The sequence below is a fragment of the Neolamprologus brichardi genome, chromosome 1 (genome assembly GCF_056152115.1).
Source record: "Neolamprologus brichardi isolate AB-2024 chromosome 1, ASM5615211v1, whole genome shotgun sequence".
In the NCBI taxonomy this organism is placed as follows: Eukaryota; Metazoa; Chordata; class Actinopteri; order Cichliformes; family Cichlidae; genus Neolamprologus; species Neolamprologus brichardi.
The window spans coordinates 19,234,012-19,261,174 of NC_142104.1; the positions used below are offsets into that span (position 1 = coordinate 19,234,012).

Genomic DNA, 27,163 nt, shown 5'->3' on the forward strand with positions numbered 1-27,163 from the left:
ATGAAAGGCTTCGGGCTGAAGGGAGAGCAGGTTATAGGAGTTAAATGAATACATAAAAACTGCGTAAATTGCACCAGGTTCATACCACCATGGGAGATACAGTATGAGGGTGGATGAGATGAGCCAACAGTCTTTCTCAGCTAGCAGATCCTCCTGAGAACTATTAATAATAAAACAACATGCTGGTTTATACAGATTCACATATCATAAAATGGCTTTTTAGTACTTGTTACAAACCTTTACCTGTCTGTTTCGCTTATAGTTGTTCAGGATTTTGTGAAAGGCACAGTAGGGATGAGGGTAGGGTGGTTCTTTGACCTGAATGGGTAAATACTCCCCATGAGTTATTGGTGTTGGGTTTATTGGATTGATTATGTGTGGGACTATATGGCAAGCATATTGGCAGTGCATTGGTCTGATCGTACTTGCTACACAGACCTGGTTGGATTGTTTTCCCTGTGATGGACTGCCGAAGAATCTTTACAGTCAGAACCTCTCTCGTGTTTTTTTGGCACAGTGTAAGCATACAGTATGTGAAATAAGAAAACAAAGTTGGCACAGGATATGGTACATTGCAAATAATAATTTGTCTACTGAATACCGTAGAATGGTTGAGGTGAGAATATTTGACTTCATTTCAGAATATAAGAGGAAACTCTGTCTAAATTCAGCTAGCAAACCCTAAATAGAAGACTGAACCATCATTCTCTACCTTCCTGGCCATCCTCCATTAATTGCATTGCTGACTGATAGAGCATTCTGTAACTGCGTCTGCCTCTTTTGCTGCTTCTTTTTTATGTCTCGTTTTGGTTCCTTTTCCTCTTCTGCTCAGCTTCTGTCGCTTTCTTTGTTTCTCTCTGTAGACTGTGAGCTGATATAATCCTTTGAAAAGGTAATGATCCCACTGTGTTGAGATTATGTATGTGTGCTGCACAGTGTAATGGCCTGGCTTTTTATTGCCTGCTGCATACTAATCCCACAACTGAAGGAATGAGATGACACCTGCAGTGAGCTGTGTGTGAGCAGCAGCCTCACATGAAAGAATGGCCATTAAAAATGATCAAAGAAATTACTGCACTCGGCTGCACAACATTGCTCTCACTCCTGGCTAGGTGTACATCTCTCTGCTCCAACATGCGCATGCACAGTCATGCACTCACATGCATACATGGACTCACACTAATTAGTATCTCAGCCTGATGGATATTCTCCAAGTGATCCTCTGTGGAAATGTCTTGTGCATAGTTGCCTTAGGGTCTCTGTGGTTGATGCACCCACGCTTGCAGATAGGAAATGGAGGACATACAGGAGTTCAAGCTGAGGAGTCTTTTCTTCATACCCTTATCACAAATTATTCATTGAACAACGCAAGTAATTTAACTAGACATTTGCCTGTGTGGTCTTTTGTTATAAGTTTAGCAATATTTTCTGTTTTACTGACTGTTGTTGTTGGTTCATAAGGAGTAAAATAATGTAATAGTTTTCAAGCAGATTGAAGTACTAAAATAGATTTGCAGAACAATTGTTTCTGATTTATTCCCTGGTGCAGTTTGCCATTGCCCTCTTCATCAGATGTAGCACTTTGACTTGCACCTTACACTCTGGGTTTGGCACCAGGTCTTATCAATTGGCCTCCATTGTAAGCTAGTAGATGACATTTTCTGCAGCTGGTCTATTGTCTCACAACAGTTTCACTTTTTGCACCAAGCCACACCGGTAAATATATACTAATAAACATATTTCACATACACCAATTTAACACTGCTTTAAAGGGGGACTATTTTGCTTAATTCTAGGTCCCTATTTTGATTCTTGGATTTTGCCACTCTCGCTTTAAGCCAACTTTTCTCTGATTGGCTGTCCCTTGCAAACAGAAGGTTTAAACAGTAGGTGGGTGAGGCTAATTACCTCGTTGGAATATGTATGCTTGACCACATTAAGGATGCTCCCACCCTATGACATCATAACAAATCCAAGGGTAGAATTAACTGTCAGAAAATAAGCATTAGAGTGTGAAGCCTGAGCTTTTGGCCCTCATACATATGCGGACTTAATATGCAATATATAATATATACACTTGCTGGACACTTTTTATTAGGTATATCTGTTCAACTCCTTATTAATGCTAACATCTAATTGGCCAGTCACTTGGCAGCCGCTCCATGCATTTAGACATGTAGATGTGGTCAAGAGGAACTAGAATGGAGAGGAAAGATGATTTAGGAGTCTTTGATTGTGGTGTGGTTGTTGGTGCCAGATGTGCATATTTCAGAAAATGCTGATCTACTGGGGTTTTCCCAAACAACCATCTCTAGAGTTTATAGAGTTATCTGAAAAAGAAATTATACAGTCAGCATCAAAAATCCCTTGTTGATGCCAAAGATATGAGGAGAACTGCCAGAGTGCTTCAAGTAGATAAGCAGGCAGTAACTGAGGTAACTACTTGTGGCAACCAAGGTATGCAGAAGGTATGCTGCAACATTTGGATGGTGGGGTCAGAATTAGGTTAAAAAAACATAAAAGCATAGATCCATCCTGCTCTGTATCAATGGTTAAAGATGCTGCTGCTGGTGTAACGGTGTGAAAGATGTTTTCTTAGCACACTTTAAGCTTCTTATTACCAATTAAGCATTATTTAAACAACACAACCATGTTTATCTCTTTTACAAATGAACTTTTATTTATAACTAGAGAATTTGTTCTTTGCTGGCCAGTAGAAAGAATGCAGCTTTAACTTTTCTGACCTGTGCACTATTTCCATCCTTCATATACAGTCTATGGTTTGTACAGAACATAAAGATTTTTGGCTTCAGATATATATGCATAATAAGTAATAGCATAAAAGCCTCACTGTAACTTTGTTAATAGTCTGCTCTTAAATAGAAACCTCCACTTAATATGCTATTAAAATTGACACTTTTAGAAATGATAGGAAGGGTCTCACAAGTGGCAAGTAGTTTCCAAGAATTAAGAAACTGCCCTTGGAGACTAACAGAAAGAGTCAATTTTCATTGTAATTATGAATGATTATTGCAGTATATATGACTTTCCCCCCCTGCATTTAACATGGGTCTATCAGAGCAGAGAGAAAGTGGTTATTACAGGGATCCACTTTACTGAGAGATTCCTTTTCTCGCTAGTCCTCCTTTCTTCCCATTAGCCCCTTCCTTTCTCTCCCTTAGCGGTCCATTTTAGAACCATGCGGCTGCGGCATGTGGGTAATTTCACTGCCTATTCATGTGTTGGAGGGCAAGGATTCCTCCTCCATTAGGTAGTGTCATCTTGTGATGTATGATGTATGCACAGAAAGGCAGTTCAATGTTTATTCATGACTTTGAAGGCAATGCCTCAGCTAAGTCCTCTGATTTCCTTTTAAGGAACAAAACTACGTAAGATTGAGACTTCAGTTTAAAGGCATACAGACCATCCTGCAGTTCCTGAGTTTCTCTCTTCCCCTTTCTCTCTCGCTCTCTCTCTCTCTCTCTCTCTGTCACACACAGACGCATGCTCTCTTTCTCATCTCTCGCCCACAGCTCCATTTTTTTTTTTATCTCTTTTAAATTCTCCCTCGATATTTTTTCTGTCAGATTTAATTTATTTGACCCTTAGAAAAAAGATCACATGCAGTTATTTCCTTCTGATTTTACCAGACTGTCTCACCATCTTGCCTCTGTACTTAACTAAGAACTTTGATGAAGAGATGAATTTAGATCATTTTTTTATAGTAGGCTGGCATGTTAATGAGACTAAAAGACCTTGTGAACACACACACACACGCTCAGTATATTGGGTATGTGGAACAGATACGCTCATATAGACTTTTATTCTACTAAGAAAACCGCTACACAAAGAATAAAATCTGCAAGCTGTCACAAACACAGATTTAAAGCTTGTACATAACTCAAACTCCAGATTCAGTGTTTGATTAAGTAATCATAATTCAAAACTTGTTTTCGTATTTGCCTTGTAAATTATTCCTTAATGGTAATAAAAGCACATCCATTGATCATACCAGGACAACTCCATGCAGGACTTTGATGGGACTCCTCCTATGAGTAAATGGTATCTATTAATATTCTCAGTGACCATCATTCCAAAAGCACATGAATCATAATGGTTGTATGTGGAAGCTGCTGCTCAAGAGGTCTCAGACACACATATTTGTGATGATTAGTCATGCAATTTAGTTGTGTGTGTTTATTTGAATGTTGTTTCAGGCTAAAATCCTATCAAGGCTAGAGACTAGTGGCAACTGTCAAGTGGCATGATTTTGGTAAATTACTATCAGGTCTCCACACACAGAGGAGGTGGGAATGCAATATGTAGCCCGTGAACACTGCAGAACGTAGACCTGTTTACTTGGCTTTGAATGTTCAACATGCCCCATGGTCGATTAGCTAAAATGCAGTATTATCCTGTTACATTTTTGGGAATGCATTTCAGCAAGAGTGAGGCAAATGGCTGCAATTTGTATTGAACATTTGTTATTCGGTACTAATAACCACACTCTTGCCTTGAGTTATGCATATTCTATCCTTTTATGATAAATAATGCAAATGTGGCAACCTCTGCAAATGCCTGAGAAAATGAGGTGGAAGGGAGGGAGAGGCCAAGGGAGTGAAGGAGAGAGTTGAGAATGAGAGAGCAGGGGCTAGCATAACTAACTGATTGTTGTGCTGTCAAATTGATTTGCATGAAAAAGGCTGGTCTAATTGCAACACTTAACTGCAGTGTATTGATAATACACTGCAGGATCACAAAAGGACACTGAGGAGCTTTTATTAAGACGGATTTCCAGGGTGTCTTTGAGAGGTGCACTACCATCCTGTGTTTCTGTGGGGGCCATTCGAAGCTTTATGACCCCTACCCGTGTTCTGCCTGACATTATATATCCATCATGCAGATGTGTACATATTGCTGTCTCAGCATCTATTGCCATATAAATCGTCTTTATTTTTTAACTTAGTTAGTAAACCTGAAGCTCAGATATTTTTTTAAAATTAATTTTCCTTCAAAAGAGGCAGTTTTGTTATAGAAATGGTGCAGAAAGACCCTACAAGTATACAGCAACAATGATGGCTTTTGGTATTCATCAAATGTGCAGAGAAGCCAAACTTTATGACCTGTGTAGTTGGTCAAGTAAACTTGCTGGACTTGTTGATGCATGGAGTTGGCATGGAATTAGCATGCCGGTTTGGTCCTACATAGGAAAATTTCAGTGCCACTGAGTACCTGTTGGATTCACTTTTACTTCCAGTAATGTGTGAGACAACTCTAAATGCATGAAATAATGACACAACATAGAGGGAAAAAAAGTGTTAGGTAATGTGGGGTTAAAGGTCTTAGGGGATACGAAATACTAACATTATATTTTCAAAAAAACAAGTTACCCTTGTGCTTTGAACTGCCATCTTTCTGGGAAACAACGATAATACAGATTCAGTTTCAGACAACAGGATAAAAGAACATCATGTAGAAATGTATAGAATAAACATTAATGTTTAACATTAAAACAAGCAGCTTATTTCAGTAGCCTCTCAAAAATACAGTCATGAGTTTGTAAAGGGCTACTTCACCAGATGTTAAAAAGTTCTCACTACTGAGAAAGTTTGAAATCCTTTGAGAAGGAACAGCTAAAAGTTTAACATTTTTAACTGCAGTTGTACAGCTGTTCATTTTGCCTCTGCAACTTGTGTATAATACTCATATCTGGATGCCACCGCACATTAAAACACACCTATGTGCTTTTACTGACCATTGCTAAATGGCAAACTTGCAACATTTAAACATTAAACACAGCTACTACATCGCACCACTTATACCATCAGTTAACCACCCTTTAGTTAAAAAAAGAAAAACAGGCAGAGGTCATATATTGTAGTAAAAAAAAAAAAAGAAGCCTCTATTAAACACCCCAACATTTGGCACAAGCGTGTCTAGCTCACATCCGACCTGACTTGGGTTAAATATAAAGATTGGCGCAAAGTCAAGGTGCATAAAGGAGCTTAATAGCAGCTTAATACCATCACTGCTTTGGAAAAGATTTACCAATAAGACATCACCTTAAAACTAGCCATGGATCTGTCAGAATGACTAAAATGTATCATGTCACATATTGTTGATGGGGATGCTGCATGGGTTATTAGTATAAAAATATACTAGTGGTCGCCTTCTGGTTCAAAGCAACTAAATTTACTTTATCCGGGAATTTAAGACTGCATTGTTGCTTGGCATCAAGAATCCTCTTGTGTTTGTGTCACCCATGTGGTTGGCAGCAGGATATCTGTTGAATGCACTGACTGAGAAGCTGTTTAAATGGTTTGCAATCTTGGTGCACAGCAGGTGTATGCCAGCATGGTAATGATGTGGACCCACAGTTATTTGTGTGTGAAAGGGTAAGGCTGTGGAGAAGTTGGGTGGTGTTTAGCACAGGGCTTCCTCGTGCTGCCAAAGGCAATACTTCCTTTTCTTCCCTTGATTTCCATCTTTAATAATAAATGATGGATGTTTCAAATTGTGAAACCGCTGGGAAAATCCAATTTAATCCTGGGCCTTGTAGGCTTGTATCAAAGGCTCTTATTTAGCTTTAATATTTGCAATGGCGCCTCAAAGTGAATGATGTAATGTACCATTTCATAATGGTTTGTATGTGGTTTTAACAAACTGTGCTGTTGTTGATTTAAACTGTGTTCTAAATAAACTGTTTTATTTTTAATTATTTTAACTGGTTGTCTTTGTACATGTGTAGCTAGAGTGGAAATTTATGTATTTGAGCTGTCTATTAACTGCCTAACATGTGATAGTCAAAACAAATAAGATACCAAGCTTTTATGTTTTTGCAGCCAGTTATTACTTTATTAATTACATGGTATAAACTGTTAACCCTTATTAAAATATTAGTTTGCTATAGTCATTATATACTACTATAGTCAGTTATTAACAAGCTGTAATGTATAGTGCTGCCACAATAAAGAATAGTCTCTTATTTATAAACCATTCAGGACCTTGGCTGTGACATTTGCAGTGAGGTGAATCGTCTTTATTTACTGAAGTAATTGTGTATAGTTTTCAGGGTTGGTCAAGTCAGCACGAGTATAGATCGGGTTTAAGGTTCATACTGCATTCAAAAAAAAAAAAAGTCCAAGGTGCTTACTTTATGTCTTTATGCTAGCAATGTGTCAAGGCATAGATTAAGGCAAGGTTGAAAGGCATTTTTTATGAAAAGGATAAAATCAATTTCTTATACTGAGCGCTTAGAAGAACACTATGATCACCTTACAAGAAGTCCAGAGCAAGTAGAGCTTTGGAGGTGACAAATAACCTCACTCACTTAATTTCTGAAGCTATCTAAAGAATTGGGAAATTGTACTGGAAAGACCAACAATGATCCATTAATTGGGCCTAGTATCTTTTAAAAAGAAGTTCATTACTTTCCCTTTGGAGCTGTTTTCACATGTGTATTGCGCACAGAGTCCAATTTGTTTTAGTAAGAATTTGTTCTATGGAACAAAGTCTTTGTGATATCCAGTACAATTACTTTTCTATCAGAAGGGTGACATAGATCTGTAAGAATGCAAACATACAAGATCAGAGAAGAGACCTTTACACAAATATACTAGTTTAAAAAAAAAAAAGTTGGCAAAGGGCAGAAAAGTTCAATGAAAAGCAAGAGACTTGCCTCTAGCTGTATGTTTTTGGACTGTGGGAGGCAGAGTACCTACAGAACCCACACAAACATTGAGGGGAAAATGCGAACTTCACACAGAAAGATGGTGGATTCGAATCAGGAACTTCTCGCTGCGAGACAACAGTGCTAACCACTGTTCCACCATGCTGCCCCAACCGGGTTCATAGTACTCCTTGTTTTGGTCTGATTTTGCACATCTTTCTTATTGTAAAGTAAAAATATTACTAAAAGGCTTTGGCTAAGATGAGGTCTAGCTGTTGAGTTCCTGTGGAGGTTGACCAATATTCTACCATGTTATTGACCAAATTGTGAATTATATGGAAAAAAAAAAAATCAGTTTTGATCAATTGATTGAAACGTCCTCCCAGAGCTTAGACACAAGTAAGCAAATCTATGGACGGTTATGAGAAGTAAAAGGCATAAAAGACTGTTAGCTTTCAAAGGCATATTTTCTCTTTTTGTTCTGGCTCTAACTGAAGCAATTCTACAGATTTGTACTGAAAACACTGGTTAATGTCATTGGCTTGTGGGAATAAGAATGAAAATGGACCTCAAGGTCCCTATTATAAGCCTCTTGTGTCTGTTGCTTTCAAACACGGCCATCATCTACAGTATTTCCATTCCCTCCTTTCCTTTGCAACCTTTATATAAGCTTGCCTCTAATGTATGTGAGGAACAAGCTTTGTGCTATAGTCCTCTGCTCAGGTTTAGTGAGTTGCATGAACAATATATACTTTAAATATTTTTTAATATGAGTTACAAGAGACAATTAACCTTGCACTGCTCGTGTCAACTTCTAAACAGAAAGACTGTAAATGTTGACCTAATCAATAATTTACTGGAGAGCCATAGACATATATATACTCTACATTCACTTGTCTGTTGTTTTAAAAGCATTAGGTTGAATATCAGACAGCTCTATTCAAAAATACTCTTCTTTACTGATATTAGTAAATTGACTAATGTACTACTGTACTTATGCAGCTGCAGATTTATATGGTCTTGCTCAGGAAAAAAATTGGTCCTACTTTTTTTTTGAGCTGTTCTCATAACCTTAGCACTAAGATTTGCCAAAAAGTCTTGAAGAAATGTCTTTTTCAGTCCAATTAAATCTGTCATTGCCCTTTAGCCATAAAGTGTGGAGGCAGCAGATTTTTCCACTACCAGCAGAGGTCATGTTCATGTGTGCTTGCCTAGCTCTATTCTTATAAGTGCTTTTTTGCTTTTTTCTCATCACATTCACAGGCTCAGCTCATTTTGAGTAGGAGGGACAGGGGAGATTTCAACCAGACAGGTTGTCTCTAGACAGTACAGTAAATTGTGAATAACATGTAATTTCTAAGGGTTCTCAGTGTCACAGGCTCATAGTGTTTTAGCTGGACTTCAGTATTATTAGATGAGTATGGCGTGCCGAAAAGGGAACATCTCGTTCTAGCAAAACTATGGATGTCTATCCAACGTGCTGAGTTTAGGAAGATCTGCTTTCTAGACATAACACATCAGAATAAGGCTATCAGAATGGATGGAGTCAGAGGAACAAATTTAGCCAGAATCAGTATATTTTACTGCTGACAGATAAATTGATACAAGAAAACTTGAGTAAAAGAGGTGGAGGAAGGCAGATACAGCTGTTTTAGGCCCAGAACAAATAATTGTAATCTGGAAATAAAAAGGGCAGTTTTAAGGCAAAAGTAAACTGCACTATTTGGCTGTTGTCATTGTCAAAATTCAGAATCATTATTATGAAAGTCACCTTATGTATATTTATTATTTTCAGTATTTATGTCCTGCTATATGTTTTCCCTTGATTGGCCACTTGCAGTTGCAACACTTGACTGACACACAGCATGCATATTTTAATCAATTTAACCCTTAACCTAATACTTAAAACAAATCCAGACCAGTCTTTTTATCTACCCTGGGGGTGGGAGCTCATTATTAAATTTGAACTAACCCAAGTTTACTATCCTTGTTGATACATGTAGTTTGGAACTTTGTTTGCAACCAAAGCTATAGCTGCAAGTTTTTGTTTCAGTAAGAATACCTCTGCCACAACATGGAGAGTCCTCTTTGAGAAATGAACTAGAAGTAAACCGATTTACTTCTTAGCTCTAACTTCTTGAACCTAGTAAATGGTAAATCTTGATTGTACCACCTGGGATAACAGTTACACTAATTACACTGTTAAAGTTGAAAGAATTTACACACTTTTAACCCTCAGTGGTGTGACACTGTTTATTTCTGAGTTCTTAAAGAACATTTTGACCCTGAAATGGTTGTTATATGACATGTAACAAGCAGATGTAATTTGTTGTTCTTTTTATATCTCTGGCCCCTGCTCTTTGCAGACTCTGTCTGACATGGTTGTTATTTGCATTTAGGTCTATGTAAAAGCATTTCAGCATATTAAAAGGTTTTATTTTTTGAAAAAAAAGAGAATAATGCTAGATTATTTATGTTGATACATATTTTTAGGAGCAAAACATTATGTATAAACATATAATATCTAAGTTATGTTTAAAGGTGATTCAGTAGCTTGTACAACCTATAGCACCAAAACATGAAGTAATATTTTTCTGTATGACTTTATCAATCTCTTACATAATTCTAGAGAAATTTTGCCCAGTTCTTCTTTACAAAATTGTTTCAGGTCGGTGATATTTGCTGGCATATTTATGCACAGCTCTCTTAAGATGACAAAACAGTATTTCAGCTAGGTCAAGTCTGGAATTTAACAGGGCCAAACCACTGATTCTTTTTTTTCTCTATCCATTGACTAGAATGAAATCTAATGAAATAGATTTGCTGATGCGCTTATGACCCTGTTGCATAACCAAGTTTCTGGTGGACAGATGGCGTTACATTTGACTGTAGAGTACTTTGGAGTGCAGAGAAATTTTGTTGACTCAGTGTCTGCAAGGTGCCCAGGTCCTGTGGGCGTTGTTTTTAACTAATACGCTCTGTTTGTTTTTCACCAAATGTGCTGCTTTGCACTATGGCCACACATCTATACAATCATGTTATGTTCCAGAAGTCTTGTGATTTCTTCAGATGCACATTAAACCTAAGCTGTGCTGTTCTTTGTAGATAGAAGAAGCTTTCTTGTGGAAACTCTTCTAAACAAGCCATCCTTCTTCAATCTTGATCTAATTGTACAGTCATGAACTTTAACATTCATGAACCTTAACAAGTAACATGCTACCTTGGGCCTATATAGTCTAACACAGGGGTGTCAAACTCAAATGCACAGTGGGCCAAAATTAAAAACTGGAACAAAGTCGCGGGCTAACATTAATATTTATTGAAAAAAAAATCTTCCTCTAGATATAACAATGAATCTTTTCTTATGGACTCAAACAAGTTTTGCTGAAAAACTGAATATGGAACAAGCAAAGCTTAATACTAAACAATATATATATTAGCTGTATAATACCAGTAGGCCAGCTCTAATAGTAATTTGGTATGGCTTCGCGGGCCAAATGTAATTAGGCTGCGGGCCAAATTTGGCCCGCGGGCCAGAGTTTGACACCTATGGTCTAACACATTGCGCTTGTTTTTTTCGATTTCTCTGAGCACTGCGCGGTCTGACCTTGGGATGAGTTTGCTGCGACGTCCACTCCAGGGAAAATTGTATAATAGAAAACTTCTGCTTTTTTGGAGGTGCTCACATTTGCTGATGATTAAATAATCAGGTGCATTTGATTTGCAGCACCTGGCCTATTATTTACTATTGAAGAAATAGGGGTGTACTTAGTTTTTCACAGGAGTACAGAGTCCTGTGAAATCTTTCATGCAGCTGTCTGTGATGACATGTTTTCTATATAGCCCTACATGTTATGTTCAACAAATATGTGGAGTCGCATACATCTGACAATATATCTGACTCCTCTGTTTAGATATTGACAAACCTTCTGAATAATTAGCAGTATTAAATACAGTAGTGCTTTTTGACTGAAGTAGAGCTCTATAATTCTCGTTTTGTCATTAATTGTAATTAATTTGGAAAAATGTCTACGTTCTGATAAACATGGTTTATTTTCTTTCTTCAGATCATTTAATTTCTGTTGTGGGAACCAAGAGTGATGATAACTTAGTTTATCTGTTAGAAAACGCCCATGGCTACTCTAGTATTTTATGCCAAGGCAATACTTAAGTATGGTCCAGGCTTTAAGTGGTTCTTTAGAGCTCAAATTTAAAGTATCGTTCTTTATAAGTAGCTCTTAATGTACAGTGTATCAAAGTAGGCACTAAAACTATTAAAGTGTATTTGGGCGATGATATGGACTACATTACAAAGCTGGGGTGTAAGGATGGTGGTGTTAACTGTCTGCTAGCGTAATGAGAGAGTGAGCTGTCAGAGACATGCATGTAATGGCTCCCTTGCCAGCCGCCCAGTTCAGGCCCTGTGGGACATAGCACAGACAAACCATTTCTTTCACACTGTCTCATCTCATGCATTCACTTCAACTCCAGCTCACTGTCTTTTTTTTCTCTGTCTCGTCTTCTCTCCTCACTTACTTCTTTCTCTTTCTTCTCTTTCTTCTTTGTTAAACTCTGACCTGTACAGGGACTATGCCTGGTCTCTAATATCTTTTGTCTCTTTCTGTTGCCCAGACAGTAAATTGTACACTTACTAACAATCACACACACACACACACACACACACACACACACACACACACACACACACACACACACACACACACACACACACACACACACACACACACTGAATCTCATGGAGCATGCAGGACTCATGAAGGGCATTTAGTGACTGTATCCCATAGGATGGCCTACTCTTTTTAGTATCCAGTGGATTTCTCATGGGCAGTGAAGTCTGCCCTCTCTGAAACACGCAGCTTCTCAGTAGACCGAGCAGAATAGTCACACTCAGATGGTACATCTTTATATCTCTGACAGCCATAGTATGGTTTAAGCACTGCTCAGTTAGTACAGTGAGTTCCCAGTCTTCTTTACACAGGACATGTCTGTCAAGTGCAAAGTAATTTTACTTGAGTTTGAAGGAAGAAGAGTTGGCCTTTCACATAAAATTGTTATATTGGTAAACACTTAAAGGATACTAGATATGAACTAGTATCTAGTATGTGTTTTAGCTAGTTAAAGGTGTTGGTAATGCTGTAATCTGTTGTCTCAAATACAGGATTTCACAAATGCAACATTCTTTCTGTGACTGAGATTCCCCTTTCCCTCTTTCCCAGCCAATCTATAAGTGTTTGTCCCCGGAGGCTTGGTGTTATGACAGTTCTTTCGTCAGCCATTACTGCTGGTGTTAATGGCATGCTCGTTCTGACTTGACTGATTATCATATTGTGCATGCTGATTGACAGTTGACCTTCACACCACTTTATAAAGAACCCGCTAGATCCAGGGGGTCACCACGATTGCCTCCATGACAGCGTATTAATAATAATCTGATAGAATTACCAGGAACCAATTAATCTGCAGACTGCAGACAAGACAGTGGTTAAAGAGATGCTATTTCTAAGCTTGGCTGGTCCAATTCAGACATCTAGGTGGTTCATTCTTACTGACTACATGTCTATGTGATTCATAAAGGTAAGAATAATGGCTATGCAAATTCTTAGGTGAGGTTAAACTGACCCACTGAGTAATATATGTAGCTGCCTTATAAATGAAAGATGGATAACAGGTAGGTTTCCTGTTATATAGCCTAGTCCAGAACTTTGCAATGTGTATATTTTGTGGAAAACTTAGTGACACTTTTTTGTTGTATTCAAGGAAATGAAGGGTGATTAGCTCCAGTCTCTTACATTCAGATGCAGTTGTGCTTGATACATTTTTATATTCTGACCACCTTCAGTTATGCTGAATTTTAGCACAGTAATTGCATGTGAAATTTTGGAAAACATTATATTTATCAAGTAAAAATGTACGGATGTAGTATATGCTGTGTAGTTTGTTTCAATAATTTTTTGATTGAATGGATGTGACATTATATTTCTTATACGCTGTATAAAAGTGAGTATTTTTAAAGAAATCATAACTAACTACATCTACTACTTCCGCTATCAAATAAATGAATTCTGGATGCTAAAGGAAGCCGTGAAATTACATTTATAATATACAGACTGTATCATCTTACTGACAATTTGGTGTTGTCATCTTGCTTCCTCTCAGTGATGGGCCTTGTCATTTGAGATTCTGTTTCTTTTTCAAATTGGCTTCGATGGATATGATCTGTAATTAAACATTTTAATAGGAGGGAGAAGAAATGAGGGCTGTGTTTGTTCAGTGAGAGATAACATTCGAAGAGAGTAACTAAGGCATGGCACGAACAGCCTAGCAATATTACTGCATGCTGAGCTGCATAATAAAGAGGGCCTGCATGCATATTAATATCAGCTCCCTGCATAATGTCTAGATCTTATGACAGGCTTGGAAATACACTGACACCTCGCTGGTATTGCTTAACCTCTCCCGCTTCGTTATTTGCATCCACATTCTCTCATACTGGGTGGGATCTCCCCTAAGCTTGGTCTCACCCATATCAGTACCTCTGGCCCTGGCTGCCAGCCTGATTCCCACACTCCACCAGTTTTCACTCATTAGAAACGCATGGTGGAGGTATGTGATGCCAAATAAATTCCTCGTTCCCACTCGGTTGGTAGAAGCTTTTGGAAGAACTATAGCGACATCTGCATGTGCCATGGTTACAAAGCGCCAGGCTTATACCCGCCCACTTCACTGGGCTTCCCCTGCCAACCTGCTTCCTCATCTGTGCCGCCCCTCCCCCTCGTCCCTGCGGCACTCATTTCTCAAATTACTAAACATGGCTAATTGTGTGAGGCGTGAAGCTCAGTTCATTTGAATATTCTGGCTTGGGGGGGGGATTTGCCTTACGTAGGGGAAGAATTAAGCAAGGATGTACAAAATGGAAAAAGGGATGATCCGCAGTTGCATATTCAGGTATCTGTGCAGTCACATTTTGACTGTCGCTGGATTGTTTTTCCAAGCTGTTAATTTTGTAACTCACTGTTATTTAAAAGCTATTTGATTAAAAAATAACCTGAACTTTAAATTTGGTTACTTGCTTTGTTTTCAAAAAGATCGCATATTCCGAATCTTCTTTATGGGTCTTTATAATTTAAAAGGTTTTTGCTTTTGCTTGCTATTATTTAATCTTGATGGTGGAATGATTGTGGTTCACATTTAATTACTTTTCTCTACCTGTGTCCTGTGTGGCTATAAAATATTGAAATTCACTGGATTTGGAGAATGGGGTGGTGGTGGTGGGGGCTCAGTTCTCACAAATTAATACACATATAATAGGCCTGATTCCAAAGGAATAACCAGTGTCAAGTTTAGTTGTGTGAATATTTTAGGCATGTTTATGTGAGATGTAACCTGAAGTTTTCTGTTATGTTAGTGAATCATGGGAAAAAAAACATGCAACAGATTAGTCTCAATTATTCTCTTCAAGTATGACAATGTTTTAGTCCCGTCCCTGTCACTTAAACTGTGTCCAAATCACACCTGCTTTCACCTGCTCTCACTCATATAACACTTTTAAGCTCTTGCACAAGATCACATTAAATCACAGCAAATTGCTTCTTTCAGTCCCCGCCTTTGCTGATCACAAGTCTGAGATCGCAATTAAAAATCTAATTTCTGTTCCATTCAAAAATCCACAAACATCCGTTAAGTTCTACATGAACAGACATTCAGGCTATCTACGATGGCTTCTCACACGGATTGTAAGGTGCTCAATTAATCCTCGCTAAAAAGGCTGAGCGCACTGACTTTTTTTTTTTTTTTAATTAATGTTGAATTAAACGAATTGACAGGTTGCCAGAAACGAAGCGCACAGCTTTGAAGATTGTTATCGCATAATGAGTTGCTTCCCCCCCCCCACCCCTCTTTATATTTTATGCTTTTCTGTTTCCACTCTCTCACTCGATGCTGCCATTTGCCCGTATGCCTTAGCGGTTTAATGATATGCAAATGAAACATGCATAAAACCATTCTGCTGTAGAATGATTAAGCACAGAAGACATTAGCAAGTGCCTGCCACAGTGTCTGTTGTCTCTTCTGCATTCCGCTTCGACAGGGCACCAACACCACTCTTACAAAGATTAATGCCGCTAATGCACTAATCATTTGAATAACACGCATAGCATCCAGTTTGATTGAAATTAGATTCCAGGAGGGTTTCTTCTCACTCCAGCTTTGTAAGATCCAGAACCAGGGAAGGCAGATGTCTTCATATGTGAGAGTTGGTGCTCTAGAGAGCATGCAGAGAGCAAAGAGACCAGGTTTTTCCAAGAGGGAGCACTTAAACATCACTGGCAATGTTGGAGCTTTTCTCAGCTTGTTTGTGAGTACTGTGGCATTATTTGACTACTGGCATATAACGAAGGAAGAAAAATATCTCCGTTCTTGCTTACCCTCTCTCTCTCTCACACACATGTGTACACACACACACACTCCACCCCCAATTCCATTCTGCTCTCTCGTGCAAGCCCTTTTTTTTTTTTTTTTTTTTTTTTTTTTTTTGTAATCCATTTGTGTGATGAAGACACTGCACAATTAACATCCCCCATGGAATTAAATAAAGGGGTGATTATCCAAAGTTCATTAGCGCCGAAAGATTAGAATATCCATGTGTCTCCATGTGATGAATGGAGAGGAAATACGCCACCAATTATGAAATAAATTGCTAATCGCATTTCTTGCGATCATGATTGTTGCGTTTGCGATGCCCAAAAAGATGCCATCTTTCAAGCGGTCCTTCCTCAGTGGTGGTACTACAAGATTCAGACATCTTGGTAGTGCCAGTGTTGGGTAGCAAGCACAAAGATGTTATAATCCCTTCCTTTGGATGACTTCCTTAATTATTCATATTGCACAACCATGCCCGTCTTCCAAATAAATCCCAGGGAAACAATTAACAATAATTGTTGGTGCCAGTGAATGAATATCCATGCGTTGCTAATTACTGTTTTAATTCCAATTGTGCATATTAATCGCGAAAACGAACTTAACGAAATCCTCCGTTGTCTTCGCAGCGATGCCCATCCTTGGCTCTGTGCCCGATGCCAGCAGACCGCGCTGGAGCAACAGAAACGTTCCTTCCAACCCAGAGAGTCCCCCAAACTGTGATTCAAACCAGTTGGTAAGTCTGCGTTGCATCTGTTTATGATAGTTTAGTGCGGGAGGGTATATCCTCAAAGGGTGGAGTTTGTTCATTTCTTTTGGGTGGTGGGCAAGAAGGGGGCAAAAAAAAAAAAAGTCGTGGAGCTGTGGAGTGTGGGTGTGGAAGATGTAATGAGTTCCCACGGCCTCACTACCCCCAGTGTGGCTGCAGCCAGGCCAGCACCTCCCCTTCGGTGTTTCTTGAACTCGGCTTGTCTCCTTGTTCCCATGCTTTCTGTGCCCATTTCAATAACTTCCAGTCATTTCCATGCCAACTCTCTCACTTGGCTCTCAGGCTGCCACGTATATCGAGCCTATAGGAATTAAAGTCTGTTAAAATTGTTGGGAATGTAGATGAATCGCTAGAATGACGGCATTGCTCTCTGCTATTGATTGACTTGCTACACATGAAGAAATTCTGATCTTTTTATGCAGATTTCTTTTCTCTTAGAAGTAGTAAAATATTCAGTGGGGCACAGAACGTGTTATTACTTTTGATAACCACAAGTTGAAAACAAAGAGGAAAAGATTAATTGCTGTCTGGTTGCTGATTATAATTTGTTTTGGCAGTTCATTAGTATGCATCCTCGTGTTTGCATTTTTTGTCTCTCTTTTGTGTCTGTGACATTGTAAACAGCTGCTATTGAGCTTCAGGCATAGCCCCTTAGGTCTACTCTTTACCCCCTCCTCCTCTTGCGAGCGATTGGCAGATTGGTACTGTCTGTTGCAGTAGTAGTACTCTTTCATTGTGGCTGCCAACCAGTGCAATAAGAAATGGTAGTTTACAATGGAGAAAACATTGCGTATAGAGCGAAGGGAGTTGGCACAAAAAGAGGCACTCTCTTCACGCCCTCTACTAAGACTTGAACAGTTCTGTGCTTTCGTCTGGCTTCATCGTGGTTGTGTTTTTCTTTTCTTTGATCCCCTGAGAAGTCGTTCCTTTGATTGAATGTGTTTCTAATTAACGCAGTAAATTTTACTCCAATTAGTCGTATCTGATACCGTAATTTCTCTGTTTGTTCTGTTCGCTATTGTTTTTGGCAGCTGGTATGTGAAGGGTATCCGTTTGTGTCGACTTGGCTTTATCGTGGTATATTTCCTTCGTCCTTCGCTGGATTTCGTGCCAGATGCCATTACGTTCCCGCTGGCACACCACTTGAGACCCGTAAGTGCCATATTACTCCTTGGCAATCCTCCAAACACGTGACTTTTACCCAAGTCTTTAAATGCCAGCTGCGGGGTTGGTTTGCCATCTTGAAAAGATATATCCTTTACTGTTAAATGAATGAGTTGGCATAGCATCTCCTGCCCAGATGGCTGGCTGGCTGGCATAGAGAGCGGTGCCTCAAATGGTTAGAGGGAGAGAGCAAGAAGGAGCGTAAGGGAGGAGCTTTTTCTTGTGCCACCGCCACACCCCCCTTTATCACTAGAACAACAAAACATCCTTGAGTTCCTATTGTTTTTGTTTTCAATTTTACGTCTTCTTAATTAATCCCATGTGTCGCTGCCACCATTTTCCACGCTTGTGCACCTGGCACCAATCGTCTCGAATGGACTTCCTGTCTTACGTAGTCTGTGATCTGCAGACTTTTTGCTGTATTTCGAAGTACCTGATATCCACCCTTGTATTCTCCTCAATGTGCCATGCTGCAACACCTAATCCATGTTATTGATAGCTCCCGGAGTTCTTTCAACTCGCATCTTCAGATCTTCATCAGATGTTCACAAGGTCCTCCTTGGATAGTCCTGACTAATGATGAATGTGTGTCTCAAGGCCCTTATCTTCACTCCAACTTTTAATATTGACTAAACAGGCCATTATTAAAAATAAAATAAATAAATAAAAAGAACAACAATTTTTAAAAAATTGAAAAAAGAGGAACTAAAACCTTATGATGCTACCAAAATGACAGCAGCATCCTTCCGTCTCCCTGGCTACATCTAACTACCTACCCTAGAGAGCGACAGAAGTCCGCCTTGGTGCTACCACTGAATGGATGGCACTGTGCCAACTTCTCTCTGCCATCAACTGCATTCGCTCCTTGTTTCCCTTATTTGCCCATCCCCTTTCTATCTCAGTCCCTCTCTTACTCACCCTCCTCCTCTCCCTAGCCTTTCTTCCACATGCCCAGTACACCCACCTTCCCTCGCCCTCTTTTCTTCTGTGGCTAGACATTAATTAACATTTGAGTTAATTGATTCTAGAAGCCGAGTTTTGAATGCAGGTTTTGTGCCCCGCCGTGTAACCCACATGCCAGGCATCAGTGCTGCTTTGCCTTTCCTTTGCCCTGGTACTGAATGGTGATAGAGCTTCGACCAACAAATAGCAACCCTAATGTAGTACAACAAAACCAGGGCGAGCTGTGGCTATTTGTGTCACAGTGCACAGTGAAGAATCTCAATTCCAGCTTATCAGCCTGTAGCTGATTGAAGTTGACATTAAACAGTTTGATCCTACAGGACTGTGTTGTCCTAGCATTTTATAAACAATCAGAGAGCCGCCTATGCCTCGTACCACCCTTTGATTTTTCTTTCTTTGCTATATTTTCCTCAATTCTGTCTTCTTGCCTTTTCGCTCACACTACACACTTCTTTCTTTCCTCTCTCACTTGCTCGGTTTGTAATTTTCTTTAATTGCTTCCCGATCATTTATCCTGCCTCCTACCGTCTGTTTTGCTGTTATTTTTGTCAGACACGAATAAGAAGCGTAACAGCCAAACGACTATGTATTCCGACATTTTTGATAAAGCACTGGTTAAACTAGCACTAATGATCTTTTCTTTCTTGTTTGTGATTAGCGTTTTCATCAGCAGCGCATATTTGATTAAATAATTATCTTGGACACAGCTGCTTTCTCTTTCGTTGCCTTTTATTCGAGTCGTTTGGTACGGCGCAGATGAGATTCAAAGGCGGGAGATAGAAATAGTTTAATTATTTAATAAAAATGACCCTCCCTTTCGAAGAGGGTATGTTCGCTGCTCTTAATTAGCAATGCAGTGGCTTGCTTTAAGTGTTGAATAAGAATAGACTAATTAAGCTAGAAGTTTATGGATGCTTCGGGTGCTGTGTGACTTCATATGATTTTTACGTTAATTAAATTGCCTCTATTTCTTTCGTCTTATATACTGGACACAATTTATCGTTGATAATTACTTAGCTGTGTGATCAAAGTTGAGTCTTTTCTAAATCTGATGTTTCAGGGAAGCAGTGCCAAAGTGATTCATAGGTCTCAAACATGCTGTTATTATTGTTTCACACTTTTTTTTATTATTAAATAAAAAGCAGCAACTGGGCAATTGAGGCAACAAGAGGAATTCATTATGCAAATTGGCCAGTATTTGCATAATGTCTTATGCCAAGAATATGCAAATGAGTCGTATAATTTATGAGCGCCTGCGTCTGTCTCATAGTGTTCCCATAACTTACAAAGAGTTTTTTTTTTTTTTTTTTCACCTCGCTTCTCCTCCTATCCAGGCTGGCACGACACGCACCACTCTAACAGACCAGACCCACACTAAACAAGCACACCCACAAAAGGGGTTGCTGGCTGGGTACTTTGACTGGGTGGGAAAAAACTTGTCTGGCAGACTGATGGGGGGATAAGAAGGCGAAGGGAGGGAATGGGTGGTATGGGAGAAATGTGTAGGGGGGCACATAAATCCCTCTACAAAGGCTCAGTACCAGATGCTAATTCTCTAAAACAACTGCGAAACTAAATAAAATGAGAGGCAAAAAACAAAGGCGGAAGATTTTGACTGGGCGGAGCGACAGCGATTTCTGACTATTCCTTTTGTCTTGTTGTGTGAGCATTTGTTGTTCACTCTTTCCCTTTTCTTTGATGCCCGCTTTTGAGAATGCTTATTTTTGCCATTGGAGCTGGCAGCTTTTTCCTCTTGTGGAGGATTTCCTCATGACTCAGTTGGATGAAGGCAGCCGAGTGTTGGGTGGGATGGAGAGGAGAGAGAAATATAGGAGAGAGAGGCTGTATCTCAAGGCATGCGTGTGTGGGCTCTAGTCAGTCTCCACTAGTACCCTGGGATGCCACCACTCAGCCCAGCCAAGCCCAGCACAGAGCCATCCAGGCTGAATCCAGGGAGAGTAGGACCAGACATCCTCATGTGTGATATAAATTGCACGCCAATTGTTTGGGCTTTTCATTCCCCAGCAGGATCCTGCTTGCTGCAATTATGCTATTACGACTCGTTTGTAACGATTGGCCTGCTTTGCATATTTGATATGAGGCTAATGGCTAAAGAGACAATTCCGGAGGAAAAAAGCCACCAGGGACACCGTTGGATAAAAGGCATCCTTCCCTGCACTCCAACTCACTGAGGACTAGAATGTTTTAAAAAAAGACAAAAAAAGATGTTTGTTTTCTGAATTCTTCTTCAGGCCCTGTAACCACAGAAATTCCAGATGTCATGTCGTCATATTTTTGCATCAGCTGCCTCTGTCCTGGAAGTTGGAATCTTTCTGTGTTTCCTTATGCTTAGACACAGCTGAGATTGTGATTGTAGAAAGGTGTTTATTCCAAGACTACCCCATTGCACACAAGCACAGTGAGTGTGCCCACCTCTTCCTGAGCCTGAAGGGGCATCTGTTCCCTCCTTCTTGGACAATTGTTGTGTAGCAGTGGACATGTGTGTATGTGTGTGAGTCTGTATGCCTGTGTGTGTTTGTGTCCATTAGGGCACATGAGAAGCAGAAAGAGATGAAGGAGGTTGTGTTATGTAAGTCAGCATGTCGCTCTCCTTGCTTGTTTAACAAATGTACACAGATATATACACCTGCTTTGATGAATGTCTCACCATCTCTGTTGCTGTATGACGACTTTGGATTATAGAAGATGAGAGAACTATCGTATGGAAATACTGACTCTCCCATCGCATTATTTATTATTTTGTAATTTTACCTTTCGGCTGTTAAAATTCTGTCTTGCACGCTGTTATGGTTCGTTTCGCTGATTCCAGCTTGCACTTTTCTAAATTAGACTGTCAGATGATTTTCCATTGCTTTTTCATCTTGTAACGATTCTCGTTTTGCATTTTTTTTTTTAAGTCATAATTTCTGCTCCGTAATGAGGCTGTGAAATCGCCAAGGTTAGATTTCAATATGTATGGTATTCATGCGGCAATTAGTTGGACATGTAACTGTACTCACGGCTTTCTGGGATTACGCAGGACATTTAATCTATTGAATGACACATAGCGGGGTAATATTTCCATTTAAATGCCGTAAGATGAATATGCATTAGAAAACTTGCGTTAATGTACGGCTGATTTCACAAACTGGTTGCTTTAATAAGCAAAGTGATCATGTTATAAAATTATTTAAACATTACGATCACTGATTGAGTTTGCATGAAATTATTTTATAAATTAGCCCTCTTAATTGCAGGGTTGTGTGATTTATTATTAGTGAATGCAAATACGTGCTGTTAATTACTGTTGATAAAAGGCACTAATGAAGAACGATTTGGCCATAAGAATGACCCAAAACGCTGAGATTTCAGCAAAATGGTACATACAAGTACTGTAAGTTTTTAACTCTTAGATCAGTATTATTACCTAAGATAAAAAATGTGATTGTAATAGTTTGGATAGTTTGAACAAGTGTTATTATCAGAAATATAAAACGCGTTAAAAATAAAATGCATTCCCATGAAGGTTTCCGTGACTATATATAACATGCAGGAATATACCAAAGTAACTCCTATTGTCTAATGATATTACATTTTCATGTAACTAACTTCCAAACTAGCATACAGTCTTCCCCATAGATGCTAACCCTAACCCTACCTACCCTGATGAACCTTTCTCATTGGTGCAGTATGAGGTGGAGGATTAAATATGTCTATCCATCATTGGGGAAGCTAGTAACTTATACCCTCACCTCTACAATTGTACAGGCTATAATTTAAAGTGATTCTGAATTTCCAGTATATATATATATATATATATATATATATATATATATATATATATATATATATTAAATTAAATTATACAGCAAGCATCTGTTTACTTACTACAACTTTGTAAAATTCATTGCCAAATCAGGGTATTAAAATAGTTTTTAGCACTTTGTCAGTATGTTGCTCGGGACTGAACCAAAGAGAAACATGGTCAGTGTAGTACAATATTATCACAGTAGTCATCTGACTGAATGTAGTTGGTTAGGACAATCAGCAAAACTGTAGACAACTAAAGTATTGAAAGTGTTTGCTAAAAAGTTGTGAAATTTGTTACATTGACTGGGACAGCACCCGCAAGGTTTATTGACTCTAACTTTGCCCCAATATACATTCATGCACTTAACCTTTAGGCCATATAGCTATTTTTTCAAAATTAGGTACTGTGTAAACCCAGTTTAAAGATCATGGAAATATCACCATATTGGGTTTTATTAAATTTTTTTATAAACAAAAGTTGTCATGTATTTTATATATTTAAATATCTGTTTATTACAGACAAGTTAAACTATTAATCAGAATTTTTTTTTAAAACATATCTGTGCAACACCAAAGTTGTAATATGTAATGTGGATGTGGACATCATTTTTTGAAGCACAGAACATTGAAGCATTTGGCCTAAAAAGGCAACACAGTTTTTTGCAGTTTATGATTTTCTTTCTAAGAGCTATAAGTGACACCTTTCTTCTATGCAGAATTCTATTTCATAATAAAATAAATTGTTAAACATTTCCACAAACTTGCGTAAGTTATAGGTTTTCTCTCAATGAATCAGTTGCAAATAAAGTGCCTTGCTATTGGAAAATAATTACATGGAAAAAGTTGCTATACGCCCACCATTACCCGACTTATTTTACAGTTACATCAGATTGATATAAAAAGCCAAAAATCAGGTACCTACATCATTTTCCAATATGTTTATAACTTCTCCAGATAACAGGACATCTGCGTTAATTTTTCTTTCTCTCTCTCTCTCTCTCTCTCTCTCTCTCTCTCTCTCTCTCTCTCTCTCTCTCTCTCTCTCTCTCTTTTTTTAAAACTCATCTCCATAATTTTCCTCATAACCGTTTAGATGTTTTGTTGATACCGAGGCTACTAGTTTGTGGCTGACTCTGAACTCTGGCTAGCTTTAGCTTAAGTCATTTCCCTTTGTTAGCTTATTAGGATACCTAATGAGATTTAAGTATCTCATTAGGTTTGTTACAAAGATTTTCATAGTGGTTTGCTGACACTTTGGTGAATTTTGTGTATTTCTTGCTCACAATGAAGAAGTCACTAACAGCCAAAGCTACATGCTATCATGTATGAGCAAGTATTTACCTGTGTTGTTGTATGCAGTCAAACAGCTCATACAGTCCCGATCAAAAGTTTAAGACCACTTGAAAAATGGCAAAAAACCCTTATTTTTTTCATGGTTTATCTTAACAAGGTTCCAAGTAGAGTTTCAATATGCAACAAAACATTTCAAAAATTTGTTGCGGCATGCTTGATGCAGGCATTTTCATGAGGTAAGTAGGAACATTTCTCCAAGTGGTGAAGACGACCCCACGAACGGCATCTACTGTCTGGAACTGTTGTCCATTTTTGTAAAAGTTCCTTGCCGTCCTTCCCCAAAGGTTCTCAACTGGATTGAGAACTGATGTTATTCTCCTGGAAGAAACTCCTTGTCCTGCAGGCATTGTGTACTGTAGCGTTGTCCTGTTGAAAAATCCAGTTGTTACCACACAGACGAGAGCCCTCAGTCACGAAGGATGCTCTTTCCAACATCTGGACATAGCCAGCGCCCGTTTGACACCCCTGCACCCCCATAACCATTGCCATTCTTCAGGTGGTCTTAAACTTTTGATTCGGGACTGTATTTGCACATCATTGTATTTCTAATAATAATTAAAAAAAGAAAGAAAAGTTTTGCCTTTTAGCCAGTGACCTGTTTTTACTAAACAGTTCTTGTGTGATAATATGTGTGCCAAGTCTGAGACATGTCGGCTTGTCATACAGGCCTAGTTGGTTGGGACCTTTACAGCCAAACCAAATGATGTATGGACTTGTATGGCCACCAGCATACTTTTTCTTACCACTGGTGTGGCACTGCATTAAAGAAAATGTTTTTCGCCTGTTATTGTTTACAGCCATAATGTTGTCATAGTCATATCAAGTTGTCATGGCAACTTTGCCCAGCTGAAAGGCTATGCCCCTTCATTGCTGTTTGCAGCTACATACTCTGGAAATCCTTGTTTATACTTGTTATAAACATGTTATGACTCATAATGGTAACAATAATGTCCTTGGATGAATAAAATCAAAATGGATTAGTCCATCTATTGAATGTATTATATAGTTTTTCACTTTCTATTTTTATTTTTTCATTGAGCAGCTTTATAGCTGAAAAGGAAAGTGTTTGTTCCATAAGAGTATTAAATATACTCCTTATAAAATCAACAAGGTAAGGCATCAGATTATTTATCTAGGTCCGAGGGGTTAATGTTTTTTCTTCTTCTGTATTTTCACGTAACTTTTCACACTGAGAACAAAAATGTTTGTTATATGTTTCCGTTTTGATGAACTAGTTTGGAGAGTAAAGAGTTTCAATAAGATAACAATAAACATTAATACAAGACACAAAGATTAGATTAATTAAAAAGTACAAATTTTTTTCTCTTCTGTTGCTGTTGTGGATTTATTTCTGCCAGATTTTTTCACTATAATTGTGATAAATCAGTTTTGGACTCAGAATATAGTGTTTGATTATATCTGTCTTTAAGAACAAGATAGTTTGTTGTCATGCGTTCTTTTAGATCGTACACAGTTAGGTTGGCTCTCTAAAATCTGTGTAAAATGATCTTTTAATACACGTAATTCCTAAAATATATGATTGTTGTGATGAAATGAATTTTGGGCACACTATAATCCTGAATATTTATCAGCTTGGTGAATGTGATAGCATAGCTGTAGCCTGCAACCACAGTATGATGGTACAGAGCGATTGTGTTTTAAAGGAAAAGCATAAATGAGAAGCAAGGCTAGATTGTTACTTTTACTGACAGCTCCCTCCACATTCAGTGCACCCCTTGATCTCTCAGCACACATTAGGAGGTGAGAATTTATTTCAGCACAAGACGTTCCCATAAAAGTGGCAATCTTGTTCCACTAACATGAAGGTTTTAGCATTCTGGTTAACAGCATCTGAAATCACAGAGACGCAAATGGATCTATCCACAAATCCAGCCATCCATGAATAATGTCACCCAGCCTATGTAAAAGCATGCATTGTTGGAGGGGGGGAGTGTGCTTTCTCAATTTAAAGATATAATTGCATTTCGTCTGTGTTAAATATAGTTTAAATTTTAACAATAAGATTGTAAAAGGTATCTGGTTCTAAAAATGTTATAAGAGGTTGAATTTTGTTTTAGGAAAACATGAGTAAGTAGTCACCTGCTAGCTATTACCTCGTGTGTATGAATGTTTCACTGTGTTGGGCTTTCTCAGCTTTCATAAAACCCACGCAGCATGTTTCCTAGTGTACTGATGCACTCTCTCTCTTGCTTACTCACTCGTTTTCTCGCTCAATCTCATCAGCATGCATGCAAACATAAGTACATGCATATATTATAAAGAACGAATGCCTAAAAGTCCTGTCTTTTTGTAGCGTTTTTTGGTATTATTTTTGGTGTATGAGGAAAAGCCTTATTGTGTGATGTAGTACCTGTGTAAATATAGGCTGATAGGCTGAAATGATATTTAATGTGGTCATGATAAAGACATCAACCAGGCAAAGAAAAAGAAAGATCTAATATAGTCTTATTGGAATTTACTTCATATGAGTGTAGCTTCCACATTTTTACAGACATTGAGTGTCATTTCAGCATCTGGACATTGATATTGGAGGCTTTACAGAAGCCTTTATTTCAGTGTGTAAGTAGATCCTGCTGTGAAACACATACAGCCTCCTCCCCAACATCATCAGGTCAGAATTCAATGTGCCTTTCTTAACTGCAGAATTAAACTACCCTGTTGCTTTGGCAAGTAAAAAAAATGCCAAACATGACATTTATATATGGCTTCAACAAGTCAGATGGTTGAGTTTAGCCAACTTTAAATTTAAATCGCTGCTTCTTAGAATTTTTCTGTCAATGTTTAGTGAGATGTACAGTCGATAAGATCGCTGTCTGCCTGTGCCTGAATCGGCAGCTCAGAAAGTCTGCTTTGTCAACATGACAGCCAAGCTCTGTGTTATCTGTCATTGTCTAATTATATTTTCACATTCGTCGTGGCAGTTATTGCAGTGCAGGTATTTGCATGTGTCTGTGTGCATGTGTGGATGTGTTTGTGCA

General features: G+C 38.6%; 1 protein-coding gene across 1 annotated transcript in view; it reads left to right on the plus strand.

Annotated features, from left to right (window-relative positions):
- LOC118453895 (uncharacterized) overlaps positions 1–27,163 on the plus strand; it is a 108,219-nt gene that overhangs the window by 11,175 nt on the left and 69,881 nt on the right. The window contains exon 2 of the mRNA XM_087838978.1: positions 16,735–16,841. Coding sequence (XP_087695104.1) covers positions 16,737–16,841 — 105 coding nt within the window. The 5' untranslated portion in view covers positions 16,735–16,736. The remainder of the gene's footprint in view (positions 1–16,734; positions 16,842–27,163) is intronic.